At 42.1% G+C, this 15,126-nt stretch overlaps 1 protein-coding gene and 1 pseudogene across 5 annotated transcripts; both read left to right on the top strand.

Moving 5' to 3' along the window:
• Positions 1-1,062: 1,062 nt before the first annotated feature.
• Positions 1,063-2,060, top strand: LOC117191923 (annotated as a pseudogene).
• A 1,232-nt stretch (positions 2,061-3,292) lies between these two features.
• LOC117190747 (PDZ domain-containing protein GIPC3-like) lies at positions 3,293-14,645 on the top strand. 5 transcript variants are annotated; one of them, XM_033395808.1, is made up of 2 exons: positions 3,293-3,848; positions 13,463-14,645. In XM_033395808.1, exon 2 carries the CDS (start codon positions 13,513-13,515, stop codon positions 14,545-14,547), a length of 1,035 nt encoding a protein of 344 aa, XP_033251699.1. In that variant the 5' UTR covers positions 3,293-3,848; positions 13,463-13,512; the 3' UTR covers positions 14,548-14,645. The 5 variants fall into 5 exon arrangements, with proteins under 5 accessions (XP_033251699.1, XP_033251700.1, XP_033251697.1 ...); XM_033395809.1 differs by lacking the exon at positions 3,293-3,848 and adding an exon at positions 10,222-10,366; XM_033395806.1 differs by lacking the exon at positions 3,293-3,848 and adding an exon at positions 10,222-10,483.
• Positions 14,646-15,126: the final 481 nt, after the last annotated feature.

Here is a 15,126-nt window from a genome sequence, read left to right as displayed (position 1 = left end):
TCAATAAGAAGTTCGCACCAAAGTATCGAGGACCGTACAGGATCAATAGAGTATTGGATAATGATCGTTATGAGGTTGTCGACATTGAGGACTGTCAGTTGACTCAAATGCCATTCCGAAGTATACTAGAACCAGCAAGGCTTAAACCCTGGGTAGAGTGTAAGGATAAAACCATGGTCTCATGTTGTTAATCGATGAAATAGTATGTTAAGTAAGACAATACCGAATAAGAAATGTTTAACCAACTGTATGCTTTAGTGTGTAGATCGTGGGCGATCTGTAGTCAGGTTGCCCGAATGTAAGATATGAATATTAGTTTATAAGATTTGAATATTAGTTTAAGATTTACTCATCGATAGTATTATAAGAAATACCAATGTACTCGATAGTCGAGGACAAGTATCGATATGCCAACACACATTCATTCGAATACGACGATCAAGAAAGAAGAACATATAATAAAACCGTGCTATTAAAAGTTTACAAAGGAGTACTTAAGAGTAGTTAATCTTATAGAAAATGTATTCATCAATGGCATCAAATTATGTAGGCAGGGCTGAGACTCTTAGTTAGACAGCATTATTCAATGGAACATCAAAATTTAGCAATGGAAAATTAATTATTCACTTACGTTTTATTTGTTTGACCTTTTTCGCAGAAACTTTTTTTTAGAAAAAATACAATAAAAGGGAGTACTTAAAACTAACCAATCTTGAAGGAAATTGATGTATCAATCGAATAAAATCATGTGTTCAGGTATGGAAGTCCTAGCCAGCTAGTAATATTAAATCGAATATCAAAATCAATGATTTCCGATCATGGATATAAAACGATTAACCTAGTGTCGACCAGTGGGTATTAAAATACTATCCACGGAAATTATGGCTTGTATGTTTTGTATGTAAAGAGGAAATAAAGGAATTATTATCAATATTATTTCCGCGGCATAGCTGAAGTTGTTATCCTGTTTAAATAGAGGGAGTTTAAGTTTGTTTCTTCATCGGTATATTTACGGTATATTTTTAAAAATGAGACAGTATATTTCGGTATAATTCTGAGGCGGACGCCTTGCGCAAAAAGATAAAAATTTTGTTGTCAACAGGTGCGATTGAAAAATTGAAATACTACGAAATGGGTGATGTCACAGGCATAAGCAATGCCGAGGCCGAAGCCTTGTGCAAAAAGCCGGATAAGGCAACAGAGGTAACCAAGACATTGCAGAAAAAGGCCGATCGAGTAGAATCCATTAACACGCGTCATTGCGATATTCTATATAGGAATTTCTGTTCCAACAAACCATGTATCGCATTAAGGACCCCCGGAAGTCGCTACAGGCGTCCTAGGCATGACATTGCTGGCGAAATTGGACTTCCCCGAGTCCATGTTTTCTTTGTATTTCATGGGGTAGGTTAAGTGGAAAGGGCAGACCAGACGTCACTCGCTTATCTAAGTGCCTAGCTCCCCTATCGGACATCTATAATGACAATTACTTTTCATATTACTCAACTGCAGCTATGAGAGTGCCGACGATATACCCAAGGATCCCAAGGAGCGCAGGAGCTGGGCGTTGAGCAGCAAGGCAACCATTGAGTTGACCCAGTAAGTGTTCCTTTTGTGCTGTAGATGAGGGAGTGTAAATGGCTTTCTATAATTATAGCAGCTGGGGCACTGAAAATGACTTGAAGCAGATCTATCACAACGGAAACAGCGAACCCAGTGGCTTTGTCCACATTGGACTGATGGTTCCTGATGTCTATGCTGCCTGCAAGCGGTAAACAATCATTTCATAAGATTTAAAAACTTTGTCTAACCATGCAAGCCCTACAGATTCGAGGAACAGGGAGTCGAGTTTGTGAAGAAACCAGACGATGGCCGCATGAAGGGATTGGCCTGCATCAAAGATCCCGACGGCTACTGGATTGAGATTTTCAATGCCTACACCGTTCGGAAATAGAATGGAAACGAAACTTTACTTTTATTAAATGTACATGTGCTACCGTTCCTTACCCAACCTTTTAAAAGGAGAATTGTTACAATAAATTAGGTAATGTCCAACTGTCGCACTATTGTATTTCATTCTGCACTGATTTGCGTGTGCGTCCCACCTGTGTGTAACACTTGCTTTACTTCACTTCATCTTTCTCTATATAATCTTTGGCCACTTCGATTCGATTTCCACCTGATCTTGACTAATTATAATGCTCTAACCAACTACAACTGAAACCGAAACCCACAAAACAACATGAGGCCTCGAACTAAATTCTCGTTTATATAGGGTAAGAGATCGAGAGATCCCCTTTTGTTTAGACACGACTTTAAATGCTTGAAACTATTCCAAAAATGACCGATGGCGGGCACTGGGAATTGCCAGTGTTTCTCTGAGGACTATGCTTGGATGTGGGCACATGGAGCGCAATCTTTGACGGAGAACGATTAACCCATTGTGGGTATTTTAATATTCCACCGAAAATAATGAACATGGAATGATTTTAGAAAAGTTTTTTTAAGATCAGAGAAAATTGATAATCTACAATTGATAATATTTTCCCCCATTTACCACAAATCGTTGAACTGTTTATATATGTGGGCTTAAGTGGGCTAAGTTCGATTGTGTCAGCGGTATATATTTTGGTATATTTCTGAGAGTCGTCACACTGATTTTCTTACCACCACGTCTATCTCACACAACTTGCAAATTGCATACTTTTAATAGTATTTTCCAGCACATTTTAAGACGCTTTATGGATTCACCCTCTTGCCCAGTGCACCAATGTAGAAACCGTGTAGAAATGCCATTTAGAGCCATGTCCCACGCCAAATCGAATACTAATTCACGATCAGCATCGAATTCCTGATCGTTTGCAATCAAAATATTAATTGTCAAAACGGAGGTTTTTTTACACTTGCACTTATTTGAAAAAAATTGTTAATTACATTAAAATGTAGTTCAATTGTAGCAATTGTGTAGTTACCATGTAGGGAAATGAATTTTGTGGAAATTGTTGCGCACCGGTTTTGTTTAAACCTTATTTTATCAGCAAGGCAATAAAGGTGAAAACTTAAATTTAACCAGTCTTGTAGGAAATTGTTTTATAAATTGGATAAAATTATGAGTTCAGCACTGAGGGTCTTGGCCAGCTAGTATTATTCAACCGAACATCAAAAACTAGGAATATGATGGACTAATACTTCGTCAGTATATTTGCGGTATATTTTGAAATTTGCGACGTTGCTCGGTATATTTCTGAGGGACCTGCATCGCCCTCAAATTTCTCTAATATGCAAGCTTGTTGTCATCGCTAATCAGCTGACACCGCGCTCAAATTTCCGCCTAAGCCGCTCTGTCATTTAAAACACCTGGAAGTTTTAAGTAAATACCTCGTGATTATCAAAATTGTGTAGTGAAAAATCACCAAAATCTGGAGTGTTTTGGTAGAGCGGAAATAGTCGTTTGACTTGCGAAATAAAAGAGAAGAACCCAGGAAAGTGGTTGGTAATGTGTATGTATTTAGCGAGCAGTAAAAACCAGTTGGTTCGGTGAAAGAGATTCAATAACGTGTTAAAAAAAAGAACAAATTGTTTTGTGTGTGTGTGTGTGTGTGCGAGCAGCAGCAGCAGCAACAACAACCTGGTCTGGGCTCTGAGTATCTTATACGGGTACGTCCGCTTTCCTCGCTCATTAGCGGTGCTTTCTCGCGCGCCCAGGAGAGTCAAAGTCAAGTGGAAGTCGGAAAACCTACAACTACGGCACCAGGCACTAAACGAAACGATTATTGGCGAATTGATATACGCAGTCAAGTGCAGCCTGAGAGGAGGAGCATCAGCATCAGCAGCAGTAGCGGCAGCAGGTGCGTATTGCAACCAACTTTCGATATTGACGTCTGATCTGTGGGCTGTCTCTTGTCTCCATCTCTGCTTGGTGGTGGTGCGTGGTGGCTTATACAGTGGTGCTCATACACTTAAGCCACAAGAACTACACCAAGAATTTAAGCGAATATCAAGAAAAGTTTTTATTTTACAGCTCCCATTTTTTGTCTCAAATTAGTTCTATATGTCAGTGTTTTAATACAACAACAACCAAGTTATGAAAATATATAGTCAGCGAAATAATTAAAAAATCTGAAATCATCAGGGGACCTAAGCCCATTGCTATCCATCATGAATGTTAAAAAGCGCCTTCAATTCGCCACAGTGCATACTCACCAAGGTCCCAATTTTTGAAATATGATTGTTTGGATCGAAAAATCCAAGTTTAATGTCTTTAGAAGTGATGGTAAACTATATGTACGACGTCCTCCCAACAAATAATTAACTCCAGAATACACAAAGAAGACCGTTAAACATTGTGGCGCTTCGATCATGGTCTGGGGCTGTTTCACCGCATCGGGCTTAGGTCCCCTGGTGAAGATTCAAAGTATTATGAATGCCGAAATGTAGATAGACATTCTGAGTAACACATTATCTGGAGAACATGCCCATAAATTGCCACTTGCCTGGATATTTTAACAGGACAAGGACCCGATACATTGCTGCAGGATAGTCAAGTCGTGGGTTAACCAAGAGGGAATCAATGTTTTGTAATGGCCTCCGCAGAGTTCCGACCAGAACCCTATAGAGAACTTGTGGGGAATTCTAAACCAAGTCGTTGCCCAAAAAAAACCAGCAATTAAAAGGATTTGTGTCAAATTTTACAGGAAGAATGGAGGAAAATCACCCCTCAACAGTGCTCACGTCCTGTAGATTCAATACCAAGGCGTTGGTCCACTTTTCTTAAGCAGAAAGGTCATCCTGCTAAATATTAAAGTAGTTTTATTAAAAATACTAGGAATACTGGGCAAATTTTAACTTTTTTAACCATTTTTTTGAGCTGGCTTAAGTATATGAGCAGGATATTTTGGAGATGATTTCAGATTTTTTAATTATTTCGCTGACTATATATTTTCATAACTTGGTTGTTGTTGTATTAAAACACTGACATATAGAACTAATTTGGGACAAAAAATGGGAGCTGTAAAATAAAAACTTTTCTTGAAATTCGCTTAAATTCTTGGTGTAGTTCTTGTGGCTTAAGTGTATGAGCACCAGTGTACATACAAATTGGTTTCGTTTCTTTACTATTTTCCATTGTGGCAACAGCAGCATCAGCATCTTTGGCATTCATTCATTTGCCTAACATATTTTTTAGCAGTAAACAAATAAAGTGAAAGGGACTTGGTGTCTGGGCTTATATTTTCCCATCTTTTGTGTAAGAAGTAGTCATGTGATTTCCCCCTCTCCCCCACACACACACGCAGTACATTTAACATGTAACTACGTTCTGCAATTTCCTTTTATTTATAAACCTCTGGGAAAGGGCAGTCCAGAAATCGTTGCAGTTTCGGTAGCTTATTGATTTTTAGCAGCTGCTGTACAACAGCTCTCCCCCGTCAGGGCGTGTCACGTTTGGCAGTTAATTATTAACTTTAGTCGTTGACGGACAAGTGTTTTCCACAGCCTATGGGCACCACAACCACACCCCACTTATGTCATGCCATGCTCTACAATAGGATAACCTCATGGAAAGCGGAAATGATTTCATACATCAGACCAACCCGAAAATATACCATATACACACATAATTTATTCCTATGTAACAGACCTGCACAAAAAACAATGTTTTGGCCATTCCCTGCCTCAAGTTCATTCAGATTCTTGTTTATGCTGGGCAACATACATATTTATGTATGTACATACGAGTACCTACTGCAGATTGAGGTTGGGTCTTGATCTCTTCAGGGTGCCGGCTGTCTTCAACAACTGCGTCGCCGCAAAAAAAAATTCCCTTTTGTTGGGGTGCAAAAAGCACGTTTTGCTGCCTCCCCAATTTCACGGCCAAATTGATTTTCCAACATCGAAATGAAGGAAAAGTAAAATTACAAAATACTGCTTGCGCAGCGAGACCGTGATGGGATGGCCATAAAATAATAACGATTATAAAGAGAAAAATTTCACACAGTTGCTGGGCATTTCATTTTCGCAGCCAACACGCAAAGCAAAGTAGTATTTATTACAACTTTTGATTGTTTGCTATGCTGCTCAACTCCTAGCGAACGCTGGCCAAGAGCACGGAGCACGTGCCTCTACGCATTTAGTTTTCCTCCCAGACAAATTCTCAGGTTCTTTGGCAGTGGGCGCGACGAAAGAGCCAAGCATGACCAAAGAAACTCAAGACTTGGGCAATTTGTAGGCACATTAAATTGTTAACAAACCGTGAAGTTGGTCAGTGGGCTCCGAACGAAAAGAAATTCAAATGCAAAGCAAGGTTTTGTGGCTTAACAGTTTTGGCAGAAGAAGATTTTGGAGTCGGAACGAGAGAGTAACGTAACCGTTAGGTTCGTGAGAGCAGCTCGGAAATTGTTTGGATCTAGCGAAGTCCTCTCCTTCTAGTTCCATCTGTACCTCTCCCCCCCTCTCTCTCTCTCTTTTCCATTGCAGTCCATTGGCCCATTGCTGGGTTACCTTTTGCCGTTCCATTCCTCGCCTCGTAACAGTTGTTTTCGTACGTGCAAATCGCATAGGCTCTCTCCTACTATTCTCCCCTGATGCATCGGTGTCTGATTTTTGTTGCTGCTTCTCTCCGCTCTTCAAGCGGAAGCTACACCATTTATGTAATTTGCTTGCGTGACATTTCAATACGCCGGGTATTCTATGAAAAGCGGCAGCGCAGCGCCAAGAATCGGCTTCATTGTTGCAGTCAGAGCCAGAGCGGAGCCAGCCAGTGGTTGCCATGCCGACTGCCGACTGCCATTGTAGTGTCATGTTCGTAATCAGCTTAACTGTGCTTTTTATGGCACGCTCTTTACGTTTCTTATGCGCAATCATATGTGCAATATCACTGCAATTACGCTTTTCCTATAAGTAGGGGATCATTATTATTATTATTTGCTATTAATTTGCTCATTTCATCTCATATCTTTTAAAGGAATTTTGCCAAGAGATTAAGTTGAAAGGTGCTGCCGTGTTTGGTAATTTTAGCCCAAAACAGAGTTGGATACGGATCTTTTTTTCTCTTTTTTTTTGGAGTGGCTATAGTTCGTTTGCTTAATTTGCTCATTCGTGCCAGGCGTTCAGCGAGGTGAAACGGTTAAATGTTTTCAAAACTTCTCCAGTATTTTGAGTGTATGTGTGTCTTGTGTGGTCTCTGCATGTGTCCATTGTTATTTCGGTGTGCTGCCCGTGTCCACCACTGGCGTTTTGATATGCTCTCTAGGCGCTAGCGCTGGTGCTCCACATAAAGGGTGATTCGATACGACCGCGCAGGCACAGGGCTGCAATGCAAATGAACCTGAGCCGAGTTCAGAGCACTGGATCACGGGCAACCTCACCATCGACCGAATGATTCGACATTGGGTTTGCTTTTTTTCGGTCCGGAAAAACCTTACAAATATCAGAAAATTATGAATAATGCAGTGGAGTTTACGAGTACCTAAAAACTAAAACTACAAAAAATCGTGTAAATCGTGTCTGTTAATGATAAACTTAAAAACGGTACATAAATTATACTTTTCGGTGCACATACATATTGTACAGTAGCACTAATACGGTCTTTTCACCGTACTTGTACTTCTATCAGTGTCGTATAATCTGGGTCATCAGTGAACAGTGTGATTTTTGTACATGGGTACAATAAAGGCTCTCTTACTTAAATGATCTCCCAATGAGTGTCCACCCAAGAGAACTTTCACTTTACATACTTGTACTACTATCAGTGTCGTATAATCTGGGTCATCAGTGAACAGTGTGATTTTTGTACATGGGTACAATAAAGGCTCTCTTACTTAAATGATCTCCCAATGAGTGTCCACCCAAGAGAACTTTCACTTTATATCCATATGTATATCTTCCACGAAAACTAGCACTCATATACATACAGATGCATATGTATGTATGTATCGCCAACATTTGCTTTGTCTCCCCCCAATATTCCCCCTCTTTTTGCATCAGCTTAATTTTCTGCTTTGCCCACAAAATGTTGACTTTTGGAATTAAATTTCACCGTTTCCAAAGATCATAAGTCCGCTGGATCTCTCCCTCCCTCAACCCCTCCCCCTCCCCCTCACCCTCCCCCACCCCTTCAGCACCGTTGCCGGCGAATTTTGTGGAGCCGCAAAAATTTAGCTAGTCAACGAAATGCGCGATCCCCAGCGACACATTCCCTCTCACCCTCTTTTCCCCACTCTACTAAGCTTTTGGGAGCTTTAAATAGAGCTTTTATTAACTCTGTTATTCGTGAAGAGAGGCTCTCTTAAACTGTAAAGCTCGTTTCTCTTTAGTTTGTGGTCTCTTGATGGGTTCATGGACTTACATATGTATGTTTTGAGTTTGAAATCTCAAAGTTTGTTGATTCCATAAAAATTGGAAAAGAAGTGCCCAACCTTTGTGTTTCCAAGGTTCCCCAAATATCGACATCACATCTTTTGGGAATGAATATAATAGATTGTAGGTACATTTCAATGTTCTAATTGTAGAAGGTACAGCCGTAAATACCATAGCAAAATGCATTTAGCCACGGAATGCAATTAATAAATAAATTTGTTGGTAGTAAAATTTCAGTTTAAATGAAATTTGAAATCTTCCAATATGAAATATTATTATTTCCAGCACACACCAGTCTCCCCTTACATTTGCAAAGGTGCAGGATAGACCTTTCCTTGTTGATTAGATAATTAGGCATTCCTTCATTTATTTTTCAAGATAGCCCAACCAAAGCTTCCCTTACCCGTTTTACCCAAATATCTTTAGAGTAGGTTCTATAAATCGACTTAAAGCTGTTTATTTCCATAACTAATTAGCCAGTTGACAAAGTTGCATTATATTGATTGCTGGTTCTGGATTTCCGCTGATATCAGAGCATACCACCTCCATACGACAGTAGCAGAATATAATAAAAACACAATAACAACCCTCTATCGCTATCCAATTCCACCAAACGCGTCGCCTACTCGATTGTGTAAATGTTTTAATGGCTTTGTTTTCGTAAAAGTTCATTAAGAAAGAAAAAACTAAAAATTACTAAAGCCTTGGAAGAAAAATACAAAACAGAATCGAAAATATCGTTGGCTGTTGTTATTTCCAAGCGCACGTTCTTCTGTAGCCTGAAAAAAATGCATTTATTCATTGTTTACTGCGAATTACAGCTCTTCTATGTATAGCCTGTACATATCTGAATATGCTACCAGAACACTCGGGGCGGGGGAGCAGCGTAGAGCCCTACGCCGGCCACCAATCAGAGGCGGGTAAACAAATTGGAATAGAACAACAGACACTGTTACTCGGTGGGGAGGAGAGACAAACAGCCGGCGACGCGGAAGCGTATTTAGTTTTTTACGCTTTATTCAAAGCAAAACAATTAACCCACAATTATGAAATCGCCAGAGAGAAAACTATCCAACGGGTGGATTGATCGGTCCAACAGCTTTTGAGGAGAGATACCCTTAATGTGGAATTTCCCTTCCCACTAATGGCCCTGGTCGCTTAACTTATGATACCTCTGGCCATATATTCTGTAAATATTTTTTGTAGCTCGTTATCGATGCATTGGCTTTTTGTTAAACAATTTGTTGCATTTCGCATAAAATTTTTTCCGCTAATCGCAACCCAGCTCCGCACCGGTTTTTTTGCTCTTCGAAGGGCCTGACTGCCCGCCTACCGGCCCTCTCCTGGTCACTTCCGCACAAGTTTATATGCTCAATGGCTTTATGCGAGGGAACTGCGTAAATCGTTTCACCGGTATACCATCAATATGTATCTGAAACTACGAGTATTTCTACGTATTCTTGCTCGGAACCATTCAGAATCAGATCGGATTGGCTAAGGCGCGAGCGACTCACGCGCTCTCAACTATTTCGACCTTGGTGCCGGCGGTGGGTTATCTTTCTATCTAGCCACTCGGCTCGCAGCTAGAAATAGTTGTTTTGCTCATGAATAACATATGTACATATATTACAGAATGATCACCGCTCTCCTCTCCGAGCACACAAACACAAGACACATGTACACCCGAGTATGCACTTGAATGTGTGCGCTTATACATATGTATGTGGCAATAGAGATACATATCAATTAAGGGGCTCGTCTCAAGTTGTTTTTCCTTAGATTGGACAGATGTGCTCTGTTGTATTCATATACCATACACTACAGCAAGCAGTCTCCCTGTACAAAAAGCAAATCAAAGAATGCCTTTCACTATCATTTAGATTAACCTGAGCCTATATATTTTTGGGATTTTTCATTGGTTTATCAAAATTATTAGTGTATCTGTATATATCCTGGAGCTGGAGCTGGAGCTGCATCTGGATTTGGATTTGGACACCACAGAAGCGTGTACGTACGTACAAGTGGGGTACTGGAGTCCAGAGGCATCCAGAGGGCGGAAGGTTCATGAACTCCACTCCTCTTCTCCATGAAGGCGACACACAGACATTGCGCCTATTGAGCGGAAGTGGTAAGGGGGATAGACAGAGAAAGAAAGTGGAGTGTGCTGCATGCCAACGATTGGCGTGAGTGATGATGGTCGCTTCCAGCTGATGGCATGGCATTTCACTGCAGGTTCAGTACACTTTGACGGACTACTACGGGCGGACGTTTTGCAGACCGATAAAGAGTCGTCACAAATATACAATATATCCCTTATCTTTGCCGTTGTCTTATCAGGCATTTGTCAATCTTATCGCTGGATATAACCAAACAAAAAGTACTCAAATACTGAAATAGTTTGTGTGATATAAATGTGTTCAATTCCAATGTGATTGTCCGCCGTTTCTGCTGCTGCTGTGTGTTACAGGCTGGGTAATATTCCAAATTTGACTCTTAGCAAAGACTATACAATACCAAGATGTCGCATGAGGAACAAATGCTTTTTATACCCGATACTCAAAATGAGTATTGGGGTATATTAGATTTGTGGTAAAAGTGGATGTGTGTAACGTCCAGAAGGAATCGTTTCCGACCCCATAAAGTATATATATTCTTGATCAGCATCAATAGCCGAGTCGATTGAGCCCTGTCTGTCTGTCCGTCCGTCCGTCCGTCCGTCCGTCCGTCCGTCCGTCCGTCCGTCCGTCCGTCCGTCCGTCCGTCCGTCCGTCTGTCCGTCCCCTTCAGCGCCTATTGCTCAAAGACTATAAGAGCTAGAGCAACGATGTTTTGGATCCAGACATCTGTGAAATGTCACTGCTACAAAAATATTTCAAAACTTTGCCCCGCCCACTTCCGCCCCCACAAAGGACGAAAATCTGTGGCATCCACATTTTTAAAGATACGATAAAACCAAAAATGCAGAATCGTAGAAGATGACTATATGTTCTAGAGTGTAAAATCTCAACCAGATCGTATAATTATTATAGCCAGAATCAAGAAAACAATTTCATTCTTTCTCGCTCTGTCTCTCTCTAACACACAGGTTTCATGGTCGGCTTTGCCAATTGCAAAATATGAGTTCAAGGATCTCAGAACCTATAAGAGCCAGAGCAACCAAATTTGGTATCCACACTCCTGTGATATCTGACCTTGACCGGTTCGTGTCCAAATTTCGCCACACCCCCTTCCGCCCCCGCAAAGGACGAAAATCTGGGGCATCCACAAATCTCAGAGACTATTAAGGCTAGAGTAACCAAATTTGGTATCCGCACTCCTGTTAGATCTCACTATAAAACGTTTATCTCAGAATTTCGCCCCACCCCCACAAAGGACGAAAATCTGTTGCATCCACATCATTGCAGATTCGAGAAAACTAAAAACGCAGAATCATAGATAATGACTATATCTGAATTGCTGAATCTGGATCAGATCGGATCATTTTTGTAGCCAAAAGCAAGAAATCAATTTGCAGTGGCCACGCAGCGCCCGACGTCACGCTCAGACTGATTTTCTGTCTCTCTCGCACGCACTCTTTGTCGTGTGGTTCAATATTAGCGGCGTCTGCCGCAGGAGAGCCATACTGACTTAGTATCGGGTATAACTGTAGAGTTGCGGTGTACGCAGCAACTCGCAACGTTCCCCCTCGTTCAATTTTCGTTTGAGGCTTCATGGTACGGACGCGCGGGGCTACCTTCGCCTCCGAAGTGCTACTCGGCTTCGTCAATGCCTCGGTCAGCACGAGCTCGAGCCAACCCAGAAATGTGCTTGTAGTTGTGTATATGTGTGTACCTGTGGACCTGTGCCGCTCCAAAGACATCGGCGATCCGCGACCACCACTTCGACGGTGCTGTTGCCGAACAGACGAAACCGATGGGCAGCGGGGTCGCGGTAGAGACGAAGTACAGGCGAAAAGGGAATTGAAACCCCGCGCGCTCCCTCGTGCCTTTTGGGTCCTAATGTTAGGACCCGCCATAGAACAGCTTTTTGGTCGCTCATGCGACATCTTGGTATTGTATAGTCTTTGCTACTATTCATAGAGAGGACATTTCTTTTTTTATTGCACTTTTTATACCCGATACTCAAAATGAGTATTGGGGTATATTAGATTTGTGGTGAAAATAGATGTGTGTCACGTCCAGAAGGAATCGTTTCCGACCCCATAAAGTATACATATGTATATATTCTTGATCAGCATCAATAGCCGAGTCGATTGAGCCCTGTCTGTCTGTCCGTCTGTCCGTCCCTATTAGCGCCTAGTGCTCAAAGACTATAAGAGCTAGAGCAACGATGTTTTGGATCCAGACTTCTGTGATATGTCACTGCTACAAAAATATTTCAAAACTTCGCCCCGCCCACTTCCGCCCCCACAAAGGACGAAAATCTGTGGCATCCACAATTTTAAAGATATGAGAAAACCAAAAACGCAGAATCGTAGAGAATGACCATATCTTTTAGACTGCAGAATCTGAATTGGATTGTATTATTATTATAGCCAGCATCAAGAAAACAATTTCATTTTTTCTCGCCCTGTCTCTCTTTAACACACACGTAGCATAGGCGGCTTTGCTTAGAGTAAAACATTAGCGCCTAGATCTCAGAGACTATAAAAGCTAGAGCAACCAAATTTGGTATCCACACTCCTAATATATCGGACCGAGACGAGTTTGTTTCAAAATTTCGCCACACCACCTTCCGCCCACGCAAAGGACGAAAATCCGGGGATATTCACAAATCTCAGAGACTATTAACGATAGAGTAACCAAATTTGGTATCCGCACTCCTGTTAGCTCTCACTATAAAATGTATATCTCAAAATTTCGCCACACCCCATTCCGCCCCCACAAAGAACGAAAATCTGTTGCATCCATAATATTGAGGATACGAGAAAACTAAAAACGCAGAATCATAGATAATGACCATATCTATCAGATTGCTGAATCTGCATCAGATCAGATCATTTTTATAGCCAAAAGGCTAAAGCCATTTTTATAGCTTTAAACAAACAAGCATTGAATCCTAACCCGCCTAATCCCAAGAGATCCCACACCTTTTTCTACGCACACAGATCCAATCGCAGACATTTCGGAGCAACCAGGACCGGGACCACCGCCAGTCATGCCGCTCTTCACGAGGAAAACCACCAAGCCGGGATCTGCAGCAGATAATGCCTCACAGAACAGCAACAACAGGGAGGGGGGGAAGGGGCGTGCCTCTGGCGGACCCGCCACCATTCAGAACAACAATAACAACAACAACAATAATAACAGCAGTCCCGACTACTTAAAGCCCCCACTAGTGTTCCACTGCCAGCTGGCCCACGGCAGCCCCACGGGGCTCATCCACGACTTCTCGAGCGTGCGGGAGCTGTACCAGAAGATCGCCGAGTGTTTCGACATCTCGGAGAAGGACATTCTTTTCTGTACGCTCAACTCGCACAAGGTGGATATGGCCCGGCTGTTGGGCGGCCAGATCGGGCTGGATGATTTCATATTCGCCCACCGCAAGGGCCGGCCGAAGGAGATCGAGATTGTTAAGTCGCAGGAGGCCCTCGGGCTGACCATCACCGACAATGGGGCCGGCTACGCCTTCATCAAGCGCATCAAGGAGGACTCGATCATCGACCGCATCGAGCACATCTGCGTGGGCGATCACATCGAGAAGCTTGATGGCCAAAATATGGTGGGCAAGCGGCACTACGAGGTGGCTCGCATGCTCAAGGACATTCCCACGGGCGATACCTTCACGCTGCGGCTGGTGGAGCCCGTGCGGAGCGGTTTCCAGGGCATTGGGCCGCGCAGGCAGTCCCGGGCCACGGGCAGCGCCGGCGGTGGACGAAACTACGGCAGCGGCAAGGAGACGCTCCGTTTCAAGGCCAACGGAAATGCACAGATCGAGCCACAGTTCGACGAGGCCACGGTGGCCGGGATCGATGCCATCAATAATCTGCTTGAGTCCTTCATGGGCATCAACGACACGGAGCTGGCGTCGCAGATCTGGGATTTGGGCGACAAAAAGTCCAACTCAATGGACTTTGCCGAGTCCATTGACAACTCAGACCTCGAGTCCTTTGGCTTCACCGACGACTTCATCATCGAGCTCTGGGGTGCTATAACGGATGCCCGCCGCAAGTCCACGTCCAGCCCCAAGTAGGGGCCGGCCCGACCCGAAAGTTGGGAATCGGGAACTGTGCGCATGCATTTTATATTGACTATTGACTTGTTTAGGAACCAATAAAAAGAAAACACACAAACCACTAGAGAAACTAAGAGCCCAAGCCAAGCCCATGCAGAAGAGCCTTTTCTGTTGTTCTTAACTATTGCTATTATCATTAAAATATGTTTTGGTTAAACTGAGTTACTATGTCATATCCATATAGCCTGCATGTGTTGTCTGCCTTTGCCAATTATTTTGTATTTGTATCACGATAAAGTATTTATTATTTATATTCCTTTAGACGAAGGAAGGGAAGGGCGGAGCTATCTATAGTATATTTTTTGTACAAGTTTCTTCAATGTACATATTTTTTGCATACCATACGTTTAATTACTATATATTCTGTAGTTTTATCATTTTATCGTTTCGTTTTATGAATAAATTTAAATTATGAAAAATCACCTTCCTCTTGGCTTTATTTATCAGTTTTTGTAGTATTGATTTTTGGGTTCGTTTAAACATTATAAAATTACATATATTCTTTTATTCATGAATACAAGCATTAGCCTTTGCGCC

Source organism: Drosophila miranda (assembly GCF_003369915.1).
Source record: "Drosophila miranda strain MSH22 chromosome Y unlocalized genomic scaffold, D.miranda_PacBio2.1 Contig_Y1_pilon, whole genome shotgun sequence".
Lineage (NCBI taxonomy): Eukaryota > Metazoa > Arthropoda > Insecta > Diptera > Drosophilidae > Drosophila > Drosophila miranda.
Note: the sequence above shows the minus strand (reverse complement) of the source record. Positions and strands in the feature narration are given on the sequence as shown.

Bases quoted from the DNA above. Each gene is read 5' to 3' on its own strand.
- LOC117190747 (XM_033395806.1), top strand. From the start codon at position 10,420: ATGAACTCCACTCCTCTTCTCCATGAAGGCGACACACAGACATTGCGC. The intron at 10,484-13,462 runs GTAAGGGGGATA...CTACGCACACAG, and splicing joins GCGCCTATTGAGCGGAAGTG to ATCCAATCGCAGACATTTCG.